The 22,226-nt window shown below is 37.4% G+C and overlaps 2 protein-coding genes across 4 annotated transcripts in view; one reads left to right on the top strand and one right to left on the bottom strand.

The window, feature by feature from the left end:
• MXI1 (MAX interactor 1, dimerization protein) overlaps nucleotides 1-5,195 on the top strand; it is an 85,848-nt gene extending 80,653 nt beyond the window's left edge. For all 3 annotated transcript variants that reach the window (XM_036828786.1, XM_036828785.1, XM_036828787.1), the window contains one exon: nucleotides 1,325-5,195. In XM_036828786.1, coding sequence (XP_036684681.1) covers nucleotides 1,325-1,488 — 164 coding nt within the window. In that variant the 3' untranslated portion in view covers nucleotides 1,489-5,195. The remainder of the gene's footprint in view (nucleotides 1-1,324) is intronic.
• A 4,526-nt stretch (nucleotides 5,196-9,721) lies between these two features.
• Nucleotides 9,722-21,034, bottom strand: SMNDC1 (survival motor neuron domain containing 1). Its single transcript, XM_036829403.1, has 6 exons — nucleotides 20,853-21,034; nucleotides 19,546-19,665; nucleotides 14,601-14,743; nucleotides 13,824-13,985; nucleotides 11,786-11,939; nucleotides 9,722-10,974 (listed from the first exon to the last, which is right to left on the bottom strand). Exons 2-6 carry the CDS (start codon nucleotides 19,663-19,665, stop codon nucleotides 10,837-10,839), a joined length of 717 nt encoding a protein of 238 aa, XP_036685298.1. The 5' UTR covers nucleotides 20,853-21,034; the 3' UTR covers nucleotides 9,722-10,836.
• Nucleotides 21,035-22,226: the final 1,192 nt, after the last annotated feature.

The raw sequence follows: 22,226 nt of genomic DNA, 5'->3' as shown, positions 1-22,226 counted from the left end.
ACATCTCTAGTCCATTTGGCTAGAACAGTCTCTCATTTTATTTTGTTTTAATTGAGTTCAGCATGCTCTGTTGGATAGGGTGTCTTGATTTTGTTTCCCAAATGTAGGTTGGATGAGTGTTCTGTGATACTGGGAAACACTAAATAGCCTGTGAAGCATTATGGATATGAAACAAATAGTTATGAATTCATAGGATTATTTGTACAGCTTGTTTGGACAACTGCCTGCATTTTAAAAACAGATTGCTAAAACTTTTTGAAGCAACAAGCCCTTTTGAAAATTATGCTCTTTAAAATAACTTACTCTGTCTTCTTGAGCTCAGCTAGAATCTACGTTTCCTAAAGTGATTGTGTGATCAGTGTGAACAGCTAAAATCAGTGCCAAATATGAAACATCAGGCTTTGAGTTTGTTTTAAGAGAATTGAAGAGTATTGAGTTCATCCTGTCTGTTATGGGAGAAAATGGTCTTTCAACTGCCTTTTAAAAAAAATGTGTATTGCTTTTTATATATTATTGGTGATTGTATATGTAGTATTTAACAATTAAAATATCTATACATAGCTGGGTCATATATGTATTTAGATTTTTTTATCATGTTTGGTTTTTGAAGTAAAGTTAAATACCACCAGTATTAAAATAAAATGCCTTTACTGTAATCTTTACTATAGATCTCACTATAATCCAGAGACTTTTAAGCCTCATGCCCTCATTTCAAGCTATATTTGATGCAAGAGAATTTAATTGAAGACAAATCTCTCAGAGTCCACTTTATAATGACTGGCTAATTTTGGTTACTGAATAGTCAGAGATCTTTATGATGAATCCTAGAAGTCTATAGAACTATCTGTAAAATAATACCACCAAAGGCCTGGATGGATACATTTTCTAGTTCACCTGTATTCAGTTTATGCTTTTTTTCCCCCTTTAAGGCAACTCTGCTTAATAAAGATCACTGAGAATTAGTTTCTAGTTTAATGCAAAACAAATGTTGTTAAACTACTTGGGGTTGGGATCTTTTAATATTAAGCACTAATTCCCAAATAGCTCAAGTGCTTTTGGTGGAAGGTCTAGACTGACTGGTGTCAAAGGCTTTAGTAAACTTGCTGCTTAAATTGAGACCACCACTGTATACCAGACATTTCCCTTGCAAAATATATCCCTGTGTCTCTTCATCTTTGGGTCCTTCTGTTCTTCACAGATGACTGATAGTAGTTTGTATAACAGTTTATACTACAAAAAGTAATTTCTTTTCCTCATGCCCCCCTGTTCTTGAAGGCACACATATACTAGATTACTAACGTTCTTCCTTTTTTCCCTTTGGCAGAGGAGATTGAAGTGGATGTTGAAAGCACAGAGTTCTCCCATGGAGAAGTGGACAATATCAGTACCACCAGCATCAGTGACATTGATGACCACAGCAGCCTGCAGAGTATTGGGAGTGACGAGGGTTACTCCAGTGCCAGTGTCAAACTTTCGTTCACTTCCTAGAACCCAGCATGACATAACAGTGCAGGGCAAAATATTCACTGGGCCAGTTCAATCCAAACAATCTCTTAAATTGGGTTCATGATGCAGTCTCCTCTTTAAAGCTAAACAAAGCTATACTTGAATGGAAGGGTCAAGAGACCTCTATTTAAGCAAATACTTAGCAAAAAGTGGAGCAGAGGCTCCTCAACAGAACAAATATTCATAATATTCATATCTGAAAATCAGTTTCTAATGGCAGCAGAAAACGTGTGTGAAATTTTCTCGATTTGATTTAGTTGATTTGAAAGAGGACATTGGAGATTCCATCCTCTTTTTCTTTTCTAGTTTGCTCATACTACATTGATTGAGTAGACACATTTAAGGATGGGATTATGAACCCTTCCTGAGCTTTTTGGTCCTAAAAACAAAAACCAAACCTATAGTAATGTGACAAGACAAGATAATCAGGCATTAATCTTGGATAGCTAAAGAGCTATTAAAACTCAAGCCTGGGACAGCTTATCCTGAAGCCTGTGGATGATCAATTCTTTAAAAAAAAAAAAAAAGCTCATTTCATGCTCTGCAAAAGGAGAGACTCCCATGAAGCCTTTTGAAAGGGATCATCATGCAGCTCAGCTTTCTGTTGGATTCCATGCTAAGCAAGCTAACCTTATCCAGCATTGTTAGCACTAGGGCACCCAACCGCCAGCTCTACAGTCAGCTGCCCTTAGGCCCTTGGGTCTGTGTGCATGACACGCTCTGCCACACAGGGCCTGAGTTCGGACTGAGGGGCCAGAAGGAAAAAGCTCCATGTGCCTCTGTGTCTGCGTGGGCCAGAAGAGCTGGGCACACAGATTAGCAGGCCAAGGTCTGAGCCATGGCAGCATTTTTATTTCAGATTTTGATAACTGTTTGTATGTGTTGAAAACCAAAATGACATCTTTTTAAAGCTTGTCCATAAAAAACATAGACGTCTTTTATAGTGAAAAACATGGGAAAAAATCATCTATTTTGATGCAGCATTTGATAATGATAAAACACCTCACACCTCACTCTTTATAGTGCACAAAATGAATGAGGTCTGGGCTAAGTAGAAAAAAGGTCAATGCTGTTTTTGTTTTCTTTTAGAATCATTACCTTTTACCATCTTTTAACCATCTGATATCTATAGTAGACATACTATCATAGTTAACATAGTTAAGTTCGGCACTTGTCTCATTTTAATGTAAAGATTTGCTTCCGTTTTCCTACAGGCAGTCTCTCTCCTTCCTCACAATCCCATTGTGCAGGTGCTATTGTTGCTCTTGTCAGTATTTTCAGAAATGTTATTTTAAGTGAAATTCTAGCCTGCACTTTGATGTCATGTGTTCCCTTTTTGTCTTTCAAACTCCCAGGTTCTCCCCTGGCCCTCTCCCTTACCCCAGGAAGCCTTGGAGACCTTACCCTGGCTCTTTGGACTTTGTATACTTTAAATAATTTAACTACCCTTAATTACTTAAAAAAGAAAAAAAAAAGCTTTATGATTTTCATAACTTATTGCTGATTTTAATGGGTTAATTTCAGTCCTGTAGTTTTATTTTGTTTAGATAGGGCTGGGCAAGGAAAAAGAAAATAAAGACAACCATATTTAGCAGTGCAGTTGAGTTGTGTGTGTAATGTTAGACCATCCTTTGTAAGTAGCACTTTTAACAGCTCTCACTGCTTCTATATATGACGTGAACCATCTTGGTCATACACAAGGCCTCATCATATACTTACTTGTTCTTGTGCTCTTCCCGTGCCTCCAAAAATATTTTGTCCTTGACTGTGGTATGTTTGAGTGGAAGAAATTCTTTGAAGTAGATGTGTGAAAAACTGCATGCCTTTAGAAGCCCATTATTAGAACTTGCTACTTCAGGTGCTGGGGACTTAATGAAAAACATGATAAAAGAAATTCATTTCTGTGGCCCAGGTAAATTATTTCTGGTTTCATTTATAATTACTCCTGGCCAGGTCAAAATGTTGCTCTATATGTTTGCTTATTTTTGACTTTCCCAAGGGAGACAGTTTGAAGACTCTGCTAACTACCATGGAAAGTAAATGGAACCCAGTGACAGAGCTTCCATTTTGTAATTCCCATGGCATTCACTTGCATCACTTGCCGAGGGCTGGAATTTGGGACTTCATTTAGGTGAACTTGAGGTGCTGCAATTTCGTCGTATATGTACAGGATGGTGGGCTGGGAAGCCTTTGTCACGAACCCATAGTACCTATTTCAACTGCCCCCTAAATTACTCCTTCCCTGAATTTGTTTTCCTTGGGGGAAGGGGATGGATTGTATGATGAATAAGTATTAATTTTTTTTTAAAGACAAATGGATTTTGAAGATACAAAAAGTTAACTGCAAGAAATAAAAATTGTGAATGAAGAACACACGAGTGCTTTTTGTACCACCCTTCTCTATGAAGGAAAAAATATGAATGAGCATCCGTATCTTGAGAGGCAACTATCTCCTTAAATGTCTATGTTTATACCACTTCAGTGGTCTGAATTAATGGCAGTTTAAATCATTGCCATTTCCTGTTCAGTAATTTACAACAGGTGCCTTCTTGACTGATAATGCCACATAACTTAACTGCAGATGGTTTAATGTACCCAATAATCTTAATTTCTTCAGGTAGGACACAAAGCCATTTGTCATTCTAATAATTATCTGTTCTCCAAATAACTTTTTAGGGAATCCCTTTGACTCTACTATTATTCAAATTGAAAACCAATCTGGAAGTTCCCATTTAGTCCTTACTAACCTGAGTTAACACTGCCCCCTATGTAAAATGTCTGAGTGATATATTAATAGGTACAGGTAAATCCTATTTCTGTGCATATTATTACCAAAGAAGATTGTGATGAAGTCATTACAACTCTAGTTTCTGATTAGAATAGGTATGAGAAACTCCAGCAGAAATGCCTTTTTTAGGGCCGTAACAATGACAGTTTTTAGCATTATGAAGGGATTTTAAAAGGCAATGAGGATTGTTCAGGCAAGGCTCCTAACCTAAAGCCACACTGCATCCTGGGTCACTTCTCAAAAGGAAATGGTTTACCCTTTCGGGGAAGGGTTTTTTGAGGGTTTGTTTTCTTCCACTTGAAGAAGCAACTAGCTGCCCTTTTTATTATCCTTCCACCTCAAAAATTCCATACTCCCTTCCAAAAAGAGCATAACAGGGGAAGAACAAGGGTTTTGGTTACATTTAAATAGCAGTTCTAACATTTGCTAAGGACCCTGGGCAAGACACTAAATTTCTTCATGGAGACTTGTTTCCTCCTGGAAAGTTGATAGAAATACTACCTCTATTTTGAAATTCTGTTAAGGATTAAAACTGATATATGTAGACTGAGTGAACTGATGAGGATGATTATAATTTTTGTGACTTTGTTTGAATAAAAAAGGAAAAAAAAAAAGAATTACAAAAACGGACACCTGTGGATCCACACCACCCCTACAGCCCAGGAGCATGTAGTGCTAGAAGGAAATTAACAGGTGTTATACTTCTCTACTTCCTCTGATGAATGCAGCCTTCTAATCTCTTCGTCCTTAATCTTGAATTTTAGTTATTCTGACTCTGGGTCTTGCAGAATAAGACTATTAATAAAATGGTTCATTTTCACAAAATTCTGTGGCAGGTTCTACATTGTAAGAAGTAAATTTTGACATCCTATAGAAATTTTTAAATAAAGGCTTTATAAGATTCATGTATCATTGGTTTTAGTGATTACCTGGTCTTCCTAAAAAAGGGAAAGGAGCTGAGCTTGAGTATGTTATACACTGATAGTAACCATTGCATAATAAATTGAGTGTCCTAGTTAATATTTTAGTGCTGGCCTCACCATGAAGAAAAATCCTATTGGCCTAGGTACCAGATCCAACAGGAAACTAGTTTTCTTTTGGAATACATCTGATTCTTGTAAATATTAAGTGTAGTTCAACATAGATGTACTGGCTGACAGCTTCAGTTGTTTGTTTTACCTTTCTATGTAGTAATTATTAGGGGAAATGGTTTAAATGAAGCTCTTCTAAAGTACTGCCAACTTCCTATAATTTTGGGATATTTTCTATTTTTTCAAGCTCTTAGCTATGGAAGAATGCTTTTACTCTTTACTAGTAGGACAATAATGGGGATATTTTAGATTTTCACACCAGGGCACAGAATAGCATTGTAAAAACATAAAAGCCATAAAATATCTCTAAAATGTATGTAAGAAATACAAATTTAAGAAGTCAGTTGTTTCTAAATTAGCAGCTTCATCACACTCACTCTGAAAGCTAGGTCAACTAACCTGACAGGGCTTTTGGAGGGAAAAATTCTGAGCAAAAGAACCAAAGGGATACTTACTCCTCCTTCCTGCATACTTCTGAGCAATGAACAATTGGGACAATTACCATCTATTAAAGACTAGCCTAGCTACGGATCTCAGGCTTCAACTCTAGTTTTCCCAGGATGTAGAGTCAAGTGTTTCCTCCAAGCCTGAATTCTTTGTTTCTCTGGTCAGAAATTCACTGCATCTTGCTAAAGTGAGTGCAGGGCTTGAAAGGAGAAAAAACAAAAGCACATCAGTTTCACCAAAAAAGGAAAATCATGAGCCAGCAAAATAATAACCATGATTTTTGTGTGAAGTAGCTCTTCACACAAAAAACAAACCTTTTCTCCCAATGAGAATAACCATAGCTTCTTTAGCTGTGCTCTTAAAAATAACTGGGGAAACAAGTTACAATTTTAATAATTCCAGTAACAAGTCCGTACTCGTTTTGTAAAAATGAACTGGTGAGGTGCTTGGTGGAAGTAAATTGCCAGTTTTTATTTCTGGGAACTAAAAGATGACAAGTAGCCATAATTTGATATTTTTAGTTAGTTCAGCTGTCAGCTAACCCAAGCCCAGCATTATTCTCAGATATGCTTTTCCCCACTAAGGACCACAAAAGAACCTTTATATACCTAAGCTGAATGGCAGAAAAGGCAAGTGGCGAGCCTCACAGAAATCTAACACCATCTGTTTTTGTTTGTTTGTTTTACTACTTTTGGCTAGGCCAAAACAAATTCTTAGAATGTCAATATTAATGGCTTCTGAACCTCTTGAGATGTTTCTTAAGGATACATCTATACCCATCTATACAGGTACGCTTTTTTAAAAAATCATAGTATAAGGGGAATCAATAGCTTTGGTTTTGTTTAAACTATGGCATTACCTGTTATTTTACCTGCTATGCTTTTCCTCTCCACTGCAGTAAAAATTCAGTTTAACTTGCAACTCAAAAATCCTAGATACAAAGAATGTTTACATTTACTGTTGAACTTGTAAATTACCATTTATACTAACTGGTTGTTTCATAGTTTAATACAAATAATACAATTCAGCACATGTTTATTGAACTCTCTAAATATTTTAACAAATACAAAACCTTGTTGGTTTTAATACATTTTCTTCCTTCTTTTATATCTCAGTTAATACCCAGTTGAGGCAAAAAGCCAAATCAACTCTAATACTTCGCTTAATTTGCAAGTGGTATTTTTCACCTTATATAATCACAATCTACAAACACCACACAACTTACAAAACTGAGTTTCCTTTGTCACCTCATGGTTTTCCCTTGCTATTTTAAAGGCAGACACAGCATTAAAACTGCATTGTAATGGAAACACACACGTGCATGCACATGCACATCCTTTGTTGTGAAAAAAACAAGTATTTAAAAAAATGAGTTGTTACATTAAATGGATGCATTTTCACTTTGGTTTGATGCCTAAGTCTTCATAATTGGGCTCAGAAAATTGCCACTTATAAATTTTTTCCTTCGTTTCAAAAATCCAACCGTTTTCACATTTAACCTAAAACATGGTGCTCAGCCAGGGATGCACATCAGAATCACCTGTGTGGTGTCTGTCAAAAAAACAAGACATACCTTGGCCTGGATAGGCCTGGGGTAGGACCCAGATCCAAGAATCCCTCATTAATTTTAATCAAGAATTACGAGTGGGGCTTCCCCAGTGGCACAGCAGTTGAGAATCCACCTGACAGTGCAGGGGACACAGGTTCGATCCCCGGTCCGGGCAGATCCCACGTGCCACGGAGCAACTAAGCCCATGCGCCACAACCACTGAGCCTGCGCTCTAGACCCCACGAGCCACAACTACTGAGCCCACGTGCCACAACTACTGAAGCCCGCGCGCCTAGAGCCCGTGCTCCACAAGAGAAGCCACCGCAATGAGAAGCCCGCACACCGCAACTAGAGAAAGCCCGCGTGCAGCAACCAATACCCAACGCAGCCAAAGATAAAAATAAAATTAAAAAAAAAAAAAAAGTGATTTTTTTTTCTTAGGAGTGTAACCCCCTTCCCACTAAGAAACAAACCCTAAAATATTCTAATACAAAAATTTAAACCTCTACCAGGATTACTTAATATGTCTTAGAACTTTGGTAACTTGGTAACATTTCAGTTAACACATTTATAAGCAACAGTATTATTTCCATTATAATGTGAATTGTTATTCAAGTTAAGGAAAAAAGATCAGATAGTCACCATTAGCTCTGCACAGTAGTAGCAAACACTTCTATCTATAGTGCTTACAACATACCAGGTACTCTACTAAACACTTCACACATATTAACTCTCATCCTTACAACCTAATGAAACGTATTAATTTAATTCTACAGCTGAGAAAACTGAGGCAGAGAATTATGCATACAAATAATAAATGAGGGAGCCAGGATTCAAACAGCAGTCTGGCTCCAGAGTCCTTGCTCTTCCAATATGACTTTTCTACATGTTAATTAAAACACTGTTATCTGATTAATATTAAAATTTAAAATTGTTTGTTTTGGGGGTGTTAGGACTGTTCTTTCCTTGAAAGAGTCAATGACAAAGTCAAATGTCAAGTTCTGAGAAAAGACAGATGCAACCACAGCCACGTGGGGGCCATCAAGTATGGTTCAGTCTGTCCATTTCAGAGCTTCACGTCTCCTTTCTTGACAAGAGGGTAACCTCTAGATTAAATTTTATAACAAATCTTCATAGACCAAGCATATTTGATTTTAGAATATTGAGAGCTTAACCACCTGCATTTGTAAAATACCATTGATATCATGCTCCTCATTAAGCATTTCTCAACTTCAGCATCCACTATGAGACAGGTCCCCCCAAGATTCCTAATTCTTAAGTTTAGTCCAGAGACACTATCATCATCCTGACAACAGGACTTTACAAAGGACCACATCTAGGTCTTCAACACACAGGCTCTTGACTTCATGCTATATGCCTATTTGTTAAAAAATGTTTTATACAACACGGTCACTTTTTTTTTTCCCTTTTCTCTCCTCCTACTGAAAAGCCCTCCAGGAAAATTAATGTGCGGAAAGGAAGGCCCATAGAGTCAAAGGAGGCACGAGTCTCAACACAAGTCTTGCCTACACAAACAATTACTCCAGCAAACATACCAAGATAATCTCACCAAAAACCACTTTGTGTGGCCACAGAGTTATACCAAATTTCTTTCCAGTGCTTTTTAATTACTAGGGTTCCCTTGCAATCCTTTAAGGATACCATTGATTTAAAGTTTGTTATACTGGTAACAAGAACATTAGTATATTTAGAAGTTTTTCAGGCTAAGTAGCTCCTTTTCTACTGTAATTTGTGCCTTGTATTGAAAAACTACCTCACCTTTCATTCTGTCCTATGTGCTCTACCCTTTGGCCATAAATTACAGGGAAAGAAACAAGAAAACAAAACAACAGTGATCTGGGTTGGGAGGGAGATGGAGACACGAGGAAATCTCTCTCATCACTGTCCTCCTGAAAGTTTCAATTTGCCAGACTTCCCTGGCGGTCCAGTGGTTAAGACTCTGAGCTTCCACTGCAGGGAGCACGGGTTCGATCCCTGGTCTAGGAATTAAGATCCCACATGCCGTGCTGCGTGGCCAAAAACTTTTTTAAAAAGCTTCAATTTACCAAAAAAATTAAAATTCATGAAATAAAAAAAAATTTTTTTTCTTAATGAAATAAATTATTTTCCCCTTCTACCAAAAATTTACAAACACCCCTATGCAAGCACAACCCTTAAAACTAGTCTGTCCTTTCCAATTTCTTATGTCCGATATAAGGAGCACATAAGGATTTATCGAAACATTTATTACACACTCAATATTCTTTCCTGTGGAAATGATGTATGCTTAATCACTATATCAATGCTGGCAGCTAACTTCACCTTTCTGTTAACACACCCTGGAGATTTTAAAAACACTTTATTTAATAAAAGTTAAACATACAAAAACTGAAATTAATACACATCTTAAAAATCACCATCTTCCATTAATAGGAAGACCCTTTTCTACGCATACATTTGGCTTAAACTCAACTCAGGATAATTGTGATGTTCACTTACCAACAAATGCTGACAACTTGATCTAGTTAACAAAAATTACAAACTCAGCTACGTGAACATAATATACAGGGAAATTATGGTCAGATTAATGCACAAGAAATACAGTAAATTTTTAATGATGAAACATTCGGTACTCTTGTTCATTAATTTAGCCTTGGTTTTTTACAAAAATAGTATCTACATTGTATACAGGGCTATACATCAGCTTTTTGTTTTCTCATATAAACATTACACATCCAAAAAATGGTACCACTACCATAAGTGAAAATCAACACAGGAGGAAAGCAAACGTACAAAAAACAAAAAAAACATTAGAAAAGGTAGCTGATTCTAAACATGGTTTCTTACATAAAACTAAAATTCAATGAAAAGAATACAGAGCTGGATCAATTTTAGAGATGGCCTAATAGGCTTAGGAAACGAGTTGAGAAAAACCTCAAGAAAAACTCTGCCGTTTACAAATTAACCTACTTTTAGGTTAACTGGGCAACAGCTAGGCTTAAGCTGAAGATAAAAAAAATGAAGAGAAGTTCTCTTTAGCAGGTTGGTATTTTGCCTTGATGTTCCAGTGAATTGCTAGAATATGTGGCAAGTTCAAAGCATCTGAAAATTCCCAGTTAGTTAGAACCTTACAAAACGTATATGCCATTCATTAAGTGGGGGCCTGATACTAGGAAGATCAATAATTCATCTAAGTGCTGTATTTATCCAGCATCTATCTAGAAAAGTTGCTTTATCCAACAAACTTTGAGGAAACTGGTAGTAGTAATGAAAAAAGTTTAAATGAATAGCAGTTATCAAATACAATTTCTTCAAGTTTCATTCTACTGAAGTCAAACAATGACGACAATGGTATCTTCCTTACTCGTCTAACAAATAATTTACCTTTAGAAAAATATAAGGATAAAAAGGTAAATGTAAAGCCCTGCAGAGATGAAATCCAACAGTTTTTCTGATTATTGAGGCATCAAATGCCTAACATTGTATTTAGAGGTATCTTGATACTGTGTCATAGGTTTATCAGCAATTCCACAAGTTCCTACTCCAACTTTGCCAGTTACACTCTCAGGTGAAGCAAAAATACTCCTCTTTACCTAGGAGAAATGAAACAAACAATTCTTGATTAGTTTTGGAAAAAATTAAAATTCCAAAATACACCTATAAGGAAAAGTACCTCAAGGGAACCTGAGTGCTCATAAAACCCACTAGTGATACCCAACATAAGGCATGTTAACAAATCAGGTAGGGTTCAATACACTCTAAGCAGTATGTAAGAAAGATAACAAATAATTTTTCAAATTTTAGTTTATAAAAGGAAATCAGGGATTTCCCTGGTGGCGCAGTGGCTGGGAATCCGCCTGCCAATGCAGGGGACATGGGTTCATGCCCTGGTCCGGGAGGATCCCACATGCCGCGGAGCAACTAAGCCCATGCGCCACAACTACTGAGCCCACGTGCCACAACTACTGAAGCCCGCGCACCTAGAGCCCACGCTCTGCAACGAGAGAAGCCACTGCAATGAGAAGCCTGCCTGCCGCAACAAAGAGTAGCCCCCATTCACCACAACTAGAGAAAGTCCGTGCGCAGCGATGAAGACCCAACACAGCCAAAAATAAATAAATAAAATAAATAAATTTATTAAAAAAATATTTAAAAAAAATAAGAGGAAATAACCTAGATCTTTTGTAATTCCTGGTATAAACTCATTCATAGTGCTTCCATTGCAGAGACAGTGGCTAATGGAGATATTTTTCAGTAAGTCAAAATGAAGATTAAAGAGGATTCTGAATTCAAGATCCAGTTACTATTTCGTTAAATCTATGAACCTCCTTTTTCATTTTAAAGTTATTTTAATGACAGTTGCACTTTGCAAATTTACAAAGTATGATGAAAGGATTTACTAACCTGGCCTTTTTTGTTTTTAGAATAGGCTCTGTTGTTGAACTGCTGCCATTTCACCTTCTGGTCCTCTCTTTCTTGTTCAAGTTCTTTTATTCTCTGTGCTTTTTTCAAAGCTTTCTTCTTTTTATATTCACGCTGCTGGGCAATCATTTCTTTTCTGTGTGGACAGAACAGGTAAATGTCAACTCTGAAAATTTAAAAGATGACTTCCTTAGAGATATTTAGCAGTGCAACCACTGCCACCCCCACAAAAAAAAACCCAAAACCTAATGAACTTACACATTCTTCACCGCATGAATAAAAGCTAACATCAATGCCGATCACTCAGGACTACTAAGAAATAAATGTTATTTGAAATATACAGTATCCTTGGAAGCTTTTGAATGCAAGTGTAGTAATCTATTACCCATTTAAATCAAACATTTCAACTATGACTTTTAACTTGCCGTTTACATGGCTTTTGCCAGTTGTGTTTTAGGAATAGGATGAGTTTCAACATTAAAAGCTATCTAAACCTGTATCAATTGTTAAATGGGCAGTTAGCAAGTGTGATATGCTGCATTTGGAAAAACTGTATGAAGAGATTCAATGCAGATAAAACTATTTCATGTAGACTGGAAGAGCACAGCAGTACAAAGGGAAATCATAGCTAACAATTCTTAAAACAAAAACAACTAGGGTTTTCCAATCAGAGCCTAAAGCCCTCTCAATAATTTCTGCTCAGTCTGTTAACACTGACTTCTCACCAAAAGAAGGACGAAGAGAGAGGTCTTTAAAAACAAGGCTATACGATCTAGACTCCTCTGTATCATATAATCACTACTATGAAGTGTGGTTTTTACACAAATATCAAAGACTAAAAATAGAAATGTCATGTTATTCTACAATCTTTCTTATTGGGATGCTTAAACCAAGTTTACTTTAATAGATGATATAATTTTCCCAAATTCAAATATATTTATGTAGCAACTTAAGTTTTGAAAACTGACAAATCCAAAAGATAGCAAATTGTGGCAAATATGCAGAACTGAAAATTGTTCATTCTATCTCTTAAATACCTCTCAAACTATACATGGGTCCATCCTTAACTGCTACTCCCTGGGTTCAGGTCCACGATCATCTTATACCTGGATGACAGCAGTAGCTGCCTTCTCTCTGCTGCCAGGAATCATTCGAAAGCTCCAATCTGAACACATCAGATCCTCTCTACTTGAAATACATCCGTGGCTTTCAAGGTTTTTATGATCTGACCTCTGCCCCTCTAACCTCTTCTCTTGTCAAACCACCCACCCTCGAGCCCCAAGTTTTTACCAAAGGAATTTCTTTCTGTTACCTCTATGTTCCCACCTTGTTTTCTTCTTTAAACGTAAACATTTACTGAGTGAGATCTTACTACATGTCAAGAACTGTGCTACATGTTTTACTCATGCCGTCATTTAATCCTTACAACCCCATAACGGATATACTATTGTCCCTGTTTCACAGATGAGGGAACAGAAGTTAAGCAGCTTGCCCAAGATCATACCTTCTAGTTCATTAACTGGCTAACACCTGTTCTTTTCAAATCTCAGTTTACACATCATTTCCTCAAAGAAATTTGCCCTGATGACTAAAATGCAGTTTAAGTACCTTTTCTTTGTTCCCTAAAAGTACCCGTTATGTTCCCTCCATTACTTTTACATATTATTAAAGTTCTTCTTTAATTATGTGTTTGTTCTTTAGACTATAAACTCAGTCAGGACAAGGCCTAATTTGGTCTTCTTTGCTGTGATGGAACCCAGAACCTGGTTTAGTGAGAAGTATCGATATATAGAATCCTCTTAATAATTATTCATTAAATGCCTAAGTGGGAACCAAAATGTCTTCACTTTACCTAGGCATACATATATAGACAATGTTGACCATACACTGCTAATCTTCAAAATAATGGTGAACAGTATTATAAGTTTCTTACTCTAGTCTAGCCTGCATAGATTCTGCAGACCTCAAGTACCCAAATGGGGAAGATTACATTTAAAATGCTAAAGTCAAAGTCACTTACTTTGACATGGGTTTGTTGCCACTGTCCTCCTTTGCCTTCCTTCCTTCTTCTACAGGCTTGAGGTTCAACAGTGGAGTCACTTCAGCATTGCCATAGCCAGCAAAAGTGATTGCAGCGGTGCCGTTTTCTTCATCTATCTCCTCAATCTCCGCTTCATAACACCTGTAAAGATATCATGGCTGTAAGCAGGTGAGTAAAGGTTTAGCACTCAGCCTACAAGACTTATACTGCAGTGATTCAACTATTCAATGTGTCTAAAATGAAACTCCTATAATCAAATGTCCCTTTGGCAAAGATAACAGTGGCTGGAGTTAGCCATCTGCTTTTAACAAAGGAAGTCCTAACCAAAATATTGCCAAGGAAGTCTCTTACATGTCTACTATATGTGCTTTAGTCAATCTCTTTTGAGAAAAGATACTTATTATAGGAATAATTTCAGTGTATGTGCTTCACAAAAGTCTAAGATAACCAACCATTACTCAATTTTCAATTCAAGGAAAAATGAATTTAGACTATTTTTTAAAAAATATCCATTCATTTTCCTCTACTTTCATGCTTATTTCCTCTAGGATCCAAGCCATTCTTCTGCCCTAAAACTTAATCTAAAGCTAAAAATTAAACTGTATTAATGGTAACCACCCAAGAATCAAATTCGTTCTATAAGTCATACTGGCTATTATAGAAAGATTAAAATAGGGTAGTTCAAGCTGAATAAAATCACCTTACCATTGTACTTTACTATTTCATGCTATATTTACAGTTTTTTTCTACACTTACTGTCCATCTTCACTCCAGATTGCCATACACTTGTCTCCTACTTTCCAAGAATGAGTGGGCTGAGTAGAAGCAAAATTGTCTGAACTTGCCAGCGTTTCAGAAGGTTGAGTTGACAGAAGGTCTTTGGTTAGTTCTATAACTTCCTAAAAAGAAAAAACAAAAACCATTAACATTATTTTTATAATTCACATTGTCAACTACTTTCAACAAGCAAGTTCTTTCAGTTTTTGGTTAACAGCTCTCATACCACATAGCACTCATTAAGTACTCTACACATATTTATTTGCAGTTCATAACAATACTATGATGTAGATACTGTGATTATCCCCATGTAGAAACTGAGATACAGTATTTTATACACTGGTGCTGGGATTTAAACCCAGGCAGTTGCCTTTCAATTTAATTAACCTCAAATACTAACAGAAATAGGGTAGACTTGAATTTACACTGTACATTATTTTTAAGCACCTATTTTAGCTGAATAGATCTCTCTAAAGATGAGCAACAGTCAACTGTAAGGCACTGACTTAGATTCAAGATCACTTTTCTCTCACATCACTGTCACGTGTACGTCGCGCAACTGCACTTTTTACAGGGCACTGCTTGGCAGTCGTATTAACTGCCTGCCAACAGTTGAGTTCCCCCCTCAAAAACCCCCAAACACTTGAAGCAGCCTTATTAGTAATAAAAATGTTCCTGCTCATACATATTTCTACAAAGTACTGTAGATATATTAAAAAAACAGTAGTTTCTCTATTCATTTATTATAAAATCTATCCCATCTGGGTAGGTAAATTACCAAGTCAGATTTAAAATATCCCAATACCTTAATGTTAAGCACATTAGCACAGCTTCATTTAAAAGAAAAAAATAAAATAAATGTAACACACACAGGTAGGCAAAACCTTTCTGTGTGGCAAATATATTTTCTAACTCAGGCTTACACTTACTGACTTTAAAGGTGTTTAGTAGGGTTGGTTAAAAAACTTAAGAAATAGAACAAATTGATAGATTCTGCTACCAATCTGCTATATTTTTACTCTGATGAAGACTCATATTATGCATCACCTTATCTGATTTAAGAACTTGCATACCTGTTCCTCTGCTGTTGCAAATAAAATACCTTAAACATCACATTGTATGTTCTGGGAGAAAAATTAGCAAAGTTACACTCTGTATTGAGTTTCTTCTGGTTCACACTGAGGTTTTATAATAGTAGTTCTGGTTCAATAGCCAAGAAAGTTTAATGTTACTTCTCTCCTAAAGATTTTAAATCTTCCTGGCTATTTCTTAAAAACTTCTATTTGAGCCTTAAAAAAAAAAGGATTATTAAAGCCCTTGGAGAAAGATCAGTTTTATTAATTAAAAAATTTTATGAATGAAAAAACTAGAAGACTCAGATTTAAGTTAAAAATTCAGTAGATTAACATCTTTAATGAAAGTTTTATTAGGTGCCAAATATCCATTCAAATACTTTTTAATAAGACAATCTTTTGCAAATAAGCAAAGAACTTCCAAATAAATAGATCATGTACTACACAAAGAAGGAGAGTAAATTATCCAGTCTTGTTTTTAATTAACCACTTTTAGGGCCAAGAATGTAATCCAATAAGCCTGACTCAAGAGCCCATACAATCCCTATCATTAAATAATTCCATTTAACTAGGGATCATTTAACAACTAAAGCACAAACATGAAGTCTGTGTTTGTAGGTCTCAAGATTTAGAACTCTACTTCTCTTGGGATAAAACATCTCCCCACTATATTTTCATAAGGAAATACATTTTCACCAAAGAAAAGGGTCCTGAAAAGCTGTGCATGTTATAATTTCCAGAGTCCTGCACTGAAATGACGCTTTAAAAAATCTGGAGCATTTATCTCTAGTTGTCTTTTTACTTTGCCATGTTTTACATACCCCTCCCAACAACTATGAAGACCCTTCTAAATGGTTTTTTTTTTTTTCCTTCACATGTGTATATGGACCAAAGTATTAGAGAAACTATTTTATGTATGAGGGAGTTCTTAAAGGTACATACCATTAATTACTTTTCCTCCCCCAAGTCTGAGTTCTGAAACTGCTCCTTCATTGACAGATGGGCAGCAGTTACAGTAATCGGCAATCCCAGGAAGCATCAGATGTTGTGATCTACATATCAGCAGGTCAAAGGGGGTGCACTCAAGCACTCTGCTTACTGAAGGAAGGCGTTTCGGGGATGCAGAGCCACTGTAACATATGAGACAAGTGACTTGACCCCTGCCTCCTTTAGAACCAGTGTATTCAGCAAACAGCCTAATAAATTGACTATATTTTGTGATTATCAGAGACTGCCTGGGGAGCTAGCCAACTAGCTAGCCTGGATTTTACTAAACCCACTTCTTTTAAGTGAAAAAAGAAAGGCAATTAGGACTTTAGTAAATTAATCTGCTGCCTGTTGAGTAACTTTATATGAAAGATAGTACATAAAGAAATAAACATAGAAGCCTTACTGACAAAATGAAGGTCACTGAAAAAAATGCAGAAAGAACATTTTGCATAAATGAAAGGGCAAACAAATTCTTAACCAGAGTAAGGATATTCCATAAAAGGAACACAAGAAAATAAAGGAGGTCACAAACTCAAGTCATCAGTCTGAACAGATTCTTCAGCAAATATAAAAGGCAGGATTAAATATCAATGGCACAAGGTATATCCCAGAATACAGAGAAGGAAAAGGATTTTTAAAAAAACAAACACAAAAAAAAAACCTATGACAAAATAGAAGCTGTAGCTGTAGTCAATGGAGATAACAATTACTAGATGGAAGCAGACAGCAAAAAACTTTCCAGAATTTTATGTAATCCTAAATGATGCCTTCCACCTTTGAGTAGTTTTCAATTCAAAACAGACCTATTTCTAGTAACCAAAATGATTTTTTTTTCCAAGACAGAATAAGAGGAAAAGAATCCAAAGTCAAGACTGGTCAGGAAAAACATTCTCTATTATTTCTAACTGAAGTGTTAGAACTTATGCTTCTAAATCTGTGCCATCTGATATGGTAGCCACATATGGCTACTTAAATAAAATTAAAAATTCAGGTCTTCGGCCATCCTAGTCTTATTCCAAATATTCGACAGCCACATGTGGGTAGTGGCTATAACATTACACAGCAGATATAGAACATCTCCATCACCACAGAAAGTTCTATTGTACAATGCTTTTCAAAATGGTTACAGAAAACAGGACATTTTACAGATAAATGGCCCCCCAAGTCATTATTAACTGAACCCTAAGTAAGCCATTTACCTAGTTACTACAATGCCTACCACAGTGGTCTGTCTCCCAATAGTATTTCCACTATGGATCATGTCCTAATAAGACAATTCTGCCCAGGCTCTGACAATTTACTCTGTAAGTACTAAAAACACCTCATAATAATGTTCTCAGTCTTCACTCCCAACTCCCCCCTCCACCAGTTCCACATATACCCCTCCCTCCTACTGCCCAGGAAGCAATATATACAACATTAGCACATGACGTTTTATTTTCTTCAAAGAAAAAAAGCACTGCTTTTAAGTTGGGTTTAAAAAAAAAAAAAAGAGAGAGACAGAGAGATGGGAGCATGCCAGGCTCTCTCCTTGAGGCAAGCAGAAAGTTGGCCTGAGAGTGGGAGAAACTGCTCCCAAAACATCTTTTTCTTATTGACTGGCTCCTTGAAATCCACTGGCCTGATTTCCACGTATTGAAGAGAGGCCCTGGTTTCTGTGTTTTTAGGAAAATAACATACTATTGCAACTTCATGAAAGTCTATCCTAAATCCAGAATTTGAACCTGAAAATATTTAACTCATCTTAATTATGCCCAGGTAAGCGCTTTCAGAATCCTGAATCTGGACCCCATTTCACATAAGTTTCATTTGTTTGCAGTTCTAATATCCCTAAAATTTAATAATTTTAATGGGCAAGAGGATGATATAAAGGGAGGGAAAGGATTACTTAGATAGGATGAAGATGATTCAAGTTTTGTTTTGAATCAGTGAACATAGGCCATCTAATCAAAACATCTTTTAAAACTTTCCAAAAAATCAGGTTCAGAATTTTAAGTTCACAAATTTGTCAAGATGAAAACTCATACATATTTACAAGTATTATATATGGTATTTTTATTAATCAACCTATTGTTCTGAAAAATAACAGATATTTACTATTATGGCTTTATGTTTGTCTCGAAACCCCAGAGCAAGTTTTAAAAAGCAGGTTTCATACTTACTGCCCTTCCACAACAAAAAGAACAAATTAAGATCTCCTCACATAGATTCGGTTTAATTTTAAGTTGCTAACAAGTGTCAAAAACTACATGTAAAACCTAGCCTTAAGTTCAAACATTATATAACATTTATGCAGAAAACAGGCATCTTTTTAGGTATTTTTATAATGTGTTTTCAACACAAAGCACTAGAGCTAGCTCTGTTACCCACACACAGGATCTCTGGCATGCGCGCTCTATTTCATTTTCAAAGACTCTTTTGGCATTAAAAAGAATCTTAATCAGGTTATATTTTCCTCCTTTAATTTTAGTTACCCTTTGAACTAATTCCTTCTCCAGGTCTTTAAAAACAGAAGTGCTATTCCTTGTAAAGTTGTATGTACCTCTTTCTCTAGAAAGTTTGACAATGACTTCTAACGTTAACTCCTATTTTTAAAAATTATATGAGCATACAAGGTTGACGTTAACAAAGAACAATGCTTCAATCATTTTGATGCACACAAACTGAGGAAGCAACCCTACTCCTAGAAGCCATGTATGCCTATGTGCGTACACACTTGTACACACAAGGGGTGAAAAGGGGTGAAACACTCCCTCCAAATGGTGTTCTGGATACCCACAGATTCTTAACAATAGATCATTTGTAAAACACAGAAATATTCTTTTCAAGCAATGTAACTATAAGTGTCCCCTCATACTTACTTGCAAATCTTTCTTTAATTTTAGCAAATCTTCGTTTTCTCCATTTCCAGACAGCGCAGCTTCAACTTGCTGGAGTTGAGCTTTGTAGCTTGCCAGTTGCTTTGCTAGATCCTCTGACATCTGAAGAAAATAAAAAGAGTAAGGCCATGAAAACAGAACCGAAAAAAAAAACAAACCATAAAAAATAATTTTTCCCTGTCTGCCTCAATCAACCCTAACCAATTTTGCTCCCAACTCATTATTATAATTCACTGCAGCGTAATTTATCACTACTACCTTTACTTTCAATTCAGAGAAAAGCTGTGAGCCAAACACAAACTTCAAGTATTCTGATGATTATAAACATGTCAGACAAATAACATATAGGAACAGAAAACAAGAGGTAAGAGGAAAAAGAAGAATTTCTAATTTTCTTTAAAGTCCTGTAACAGGGAAGGCACTGTTAGGCTCAATTAACAGGATTGTTACACTGTCACCAAAAAAAAAAAAAAAAAGGCACTAAACTGTTGAAAGAGTTGAGGCTTCTGATTTTTAAGCACTAAAAAATACTTCCAAAACCAATTCCAACTGATTTTGGATTAACTACACAAATAACTCTCTCCACAAGAGCTATTCAATTAATATGAATGTGTTTAGAAACTCTTATCCAGAGCAAAAACCCAGTCACTTAAATACTGACGATGCATTTTCTGCAATTAAAGAAACAGCACAGATACTCTCCTATTTAGGCAATCTAAGGAACGTGGCTTTCACCAAATCTGGCTCATTCTTCTCCCGAAAATAAGATAGGAGAGAATTCTTTCTCGCTTTATTAACGAACATACGGGGTTTCCGAGGACCCGTCTGTTTTACAATCCCCGTCCAACCACAGCCTGGAGCCTGGAAGGACTCCAAAAGGGTTAGAGCAAGCCAGGCTGCTCCCCCTCGGTCACCCAACACCTCAAAGCCCGCCACAACTTGCTCGACCATTTCAGACCTCGAAATTCAAACAGCTTCCAGGGAAACCGAAAACACGAACCCAGCGGAGGCCCCCGGAGCCGGAGCCCCACCCGCAAACAGACACGGAAGGGCCCGGAGCGTCCTTAAAATGCCAACTCCACCCGCTGGGTTCCCGCGGCTAGCCCAACCCCGTCCGAGGCCGCTCAGGGCTCAACTCTGGGTGGAAGAAGAGGCCGGCGCTCCTGACACTCCGGCCGGCGCCCGGGCCTCTCCAGCGCGGCCCGCTCCTCGGCCTCAGGCCTCCGCTTCAACTAGGGGGAGGCCAAAGCCCGGCGAGGCCTTACTCTCTCCCTCATCGCGTTTGTTACCTTGTGTGGGGCTGGGGGCGTGGCGGCGGGACGGGGTCGCGGCAAAGGAGCCCAGTGGTGGTTGCGACAACGGCAGCAGCAAGCAAAAGCTCCGCCGCGACAACTAGGCGACTCGGTGTGGAAAAGAATACCTCACTCAACGGCAAGCGGGAGAGGACTAAAGCCGGGCACTGGAAGGAGGAATAGAGGAGGCGGGTGAAGTCTCGCGAGAGGTTAAAAATCCTCGCAAGACGTCGCTCGACTCACGTGATTCCCAGCTCCCTCTAGGCCGCCGGCCCTTAATCACGTTAGGGAAGTAAAGTGGGCGGGGTTTCGTAGGAAGGAAACGACGTGCTAGTATGCGCCAGGCGCCGGATGTAGGTTCGTTTTATTTTAGTTCCGGCTCGGAGTTGGGGTCCTTTGGTTAGTTACTTCAGGGCTGGGTGCTGTTGGGCACTTCTTGAGGTTCCCAGGATGCTGGGTGGTGGGAGGAACGGGGTTTAATACATCATTCATACTACCGGTTGGTTCTCTGAGTGTGGTCCCGGTACCATCAGCTTTGCGTGGTATTTTTTTTTTACAGTAATTTATAATTTATTGCAAAAATAATTTACTATAAATACGATTTCTCAACACCCACCTCACACCTTTGAGTCAGAAACTCTGAGGATGGCCTCAGCAACCTGTTTCAACAAGCCTTCTAGGTGATACCAATGTCTGGTCAAGTTTGAGAACCACCGCTTCACAGAATAATAAAAGTCTTAGTGGCAACAAAAAGCTGTTTAGATTGTGGCAGAACCTATTCGAGAGTAGATTGGTTTATTTAAAACCTAATTGGACTTTTCGAGGGCGGTGACCCAATCTGTGGAGTCGCCCCAGGAGCCGGAGCTATCGCATCCCCGCCTCTTCCACTTCCCGTAGCAAACAATAAAGGCCATGCGTACCGTGAAAAAGAAAAGAAAAACCTATTTTGTTAGCACTTACTGGTTTTAATTAAGTTATATAGGTTAATACCGCCTGAAAGGGGACAATCTCCAAGTTACAATCTTGAATGATAAGTAGTGGTGTGAATACGTCCACTTATGTTTAAAAAGAAATGCGTGTTAAGTGTGTATGTTTGTAATAATATATACCATTTATGGACGGATGCACGAATATATGTAGACATTTGGAGTGGAAGCCACATGTTTTCACTAATAATCCTTTTTATCCTTCTTTTTCCCCATACGTATATAATTTTTTCCAATTTAAAAAAAAAACTAGTTAAAAAAAAAGATAAAGGTCTGAGACACGAAGAGGCTATGTGAATGCCAGGAAAGAACGTTCCCTGGAGGATTGGGGTCTGTTGCTGGACCCTTAAGAAAGCCTTCCTCTAAGGTGGGTTTGTGAAGATTA

This window comes from Balaenoptera musculus, chromosome 16, assembly GCF_009873245.2.
Source record: "Balaenoptera musculus isolate JJ_BM4_2016_0621 chromosome 16, mBalMus1.pri.v3, whole genome shotgun sequence".
Lineage (NCBI taxonomy): Eukaryota > Metazoa > Chordata > Mammalia > Artiodactyla > Balaenopteridae > Balaenoptera > Balaenoptera musculus.
Note: the sequence above shows the minus strand (reverse complement) of the source record. Positions and strands in the feature narration are given on the sequence as shown.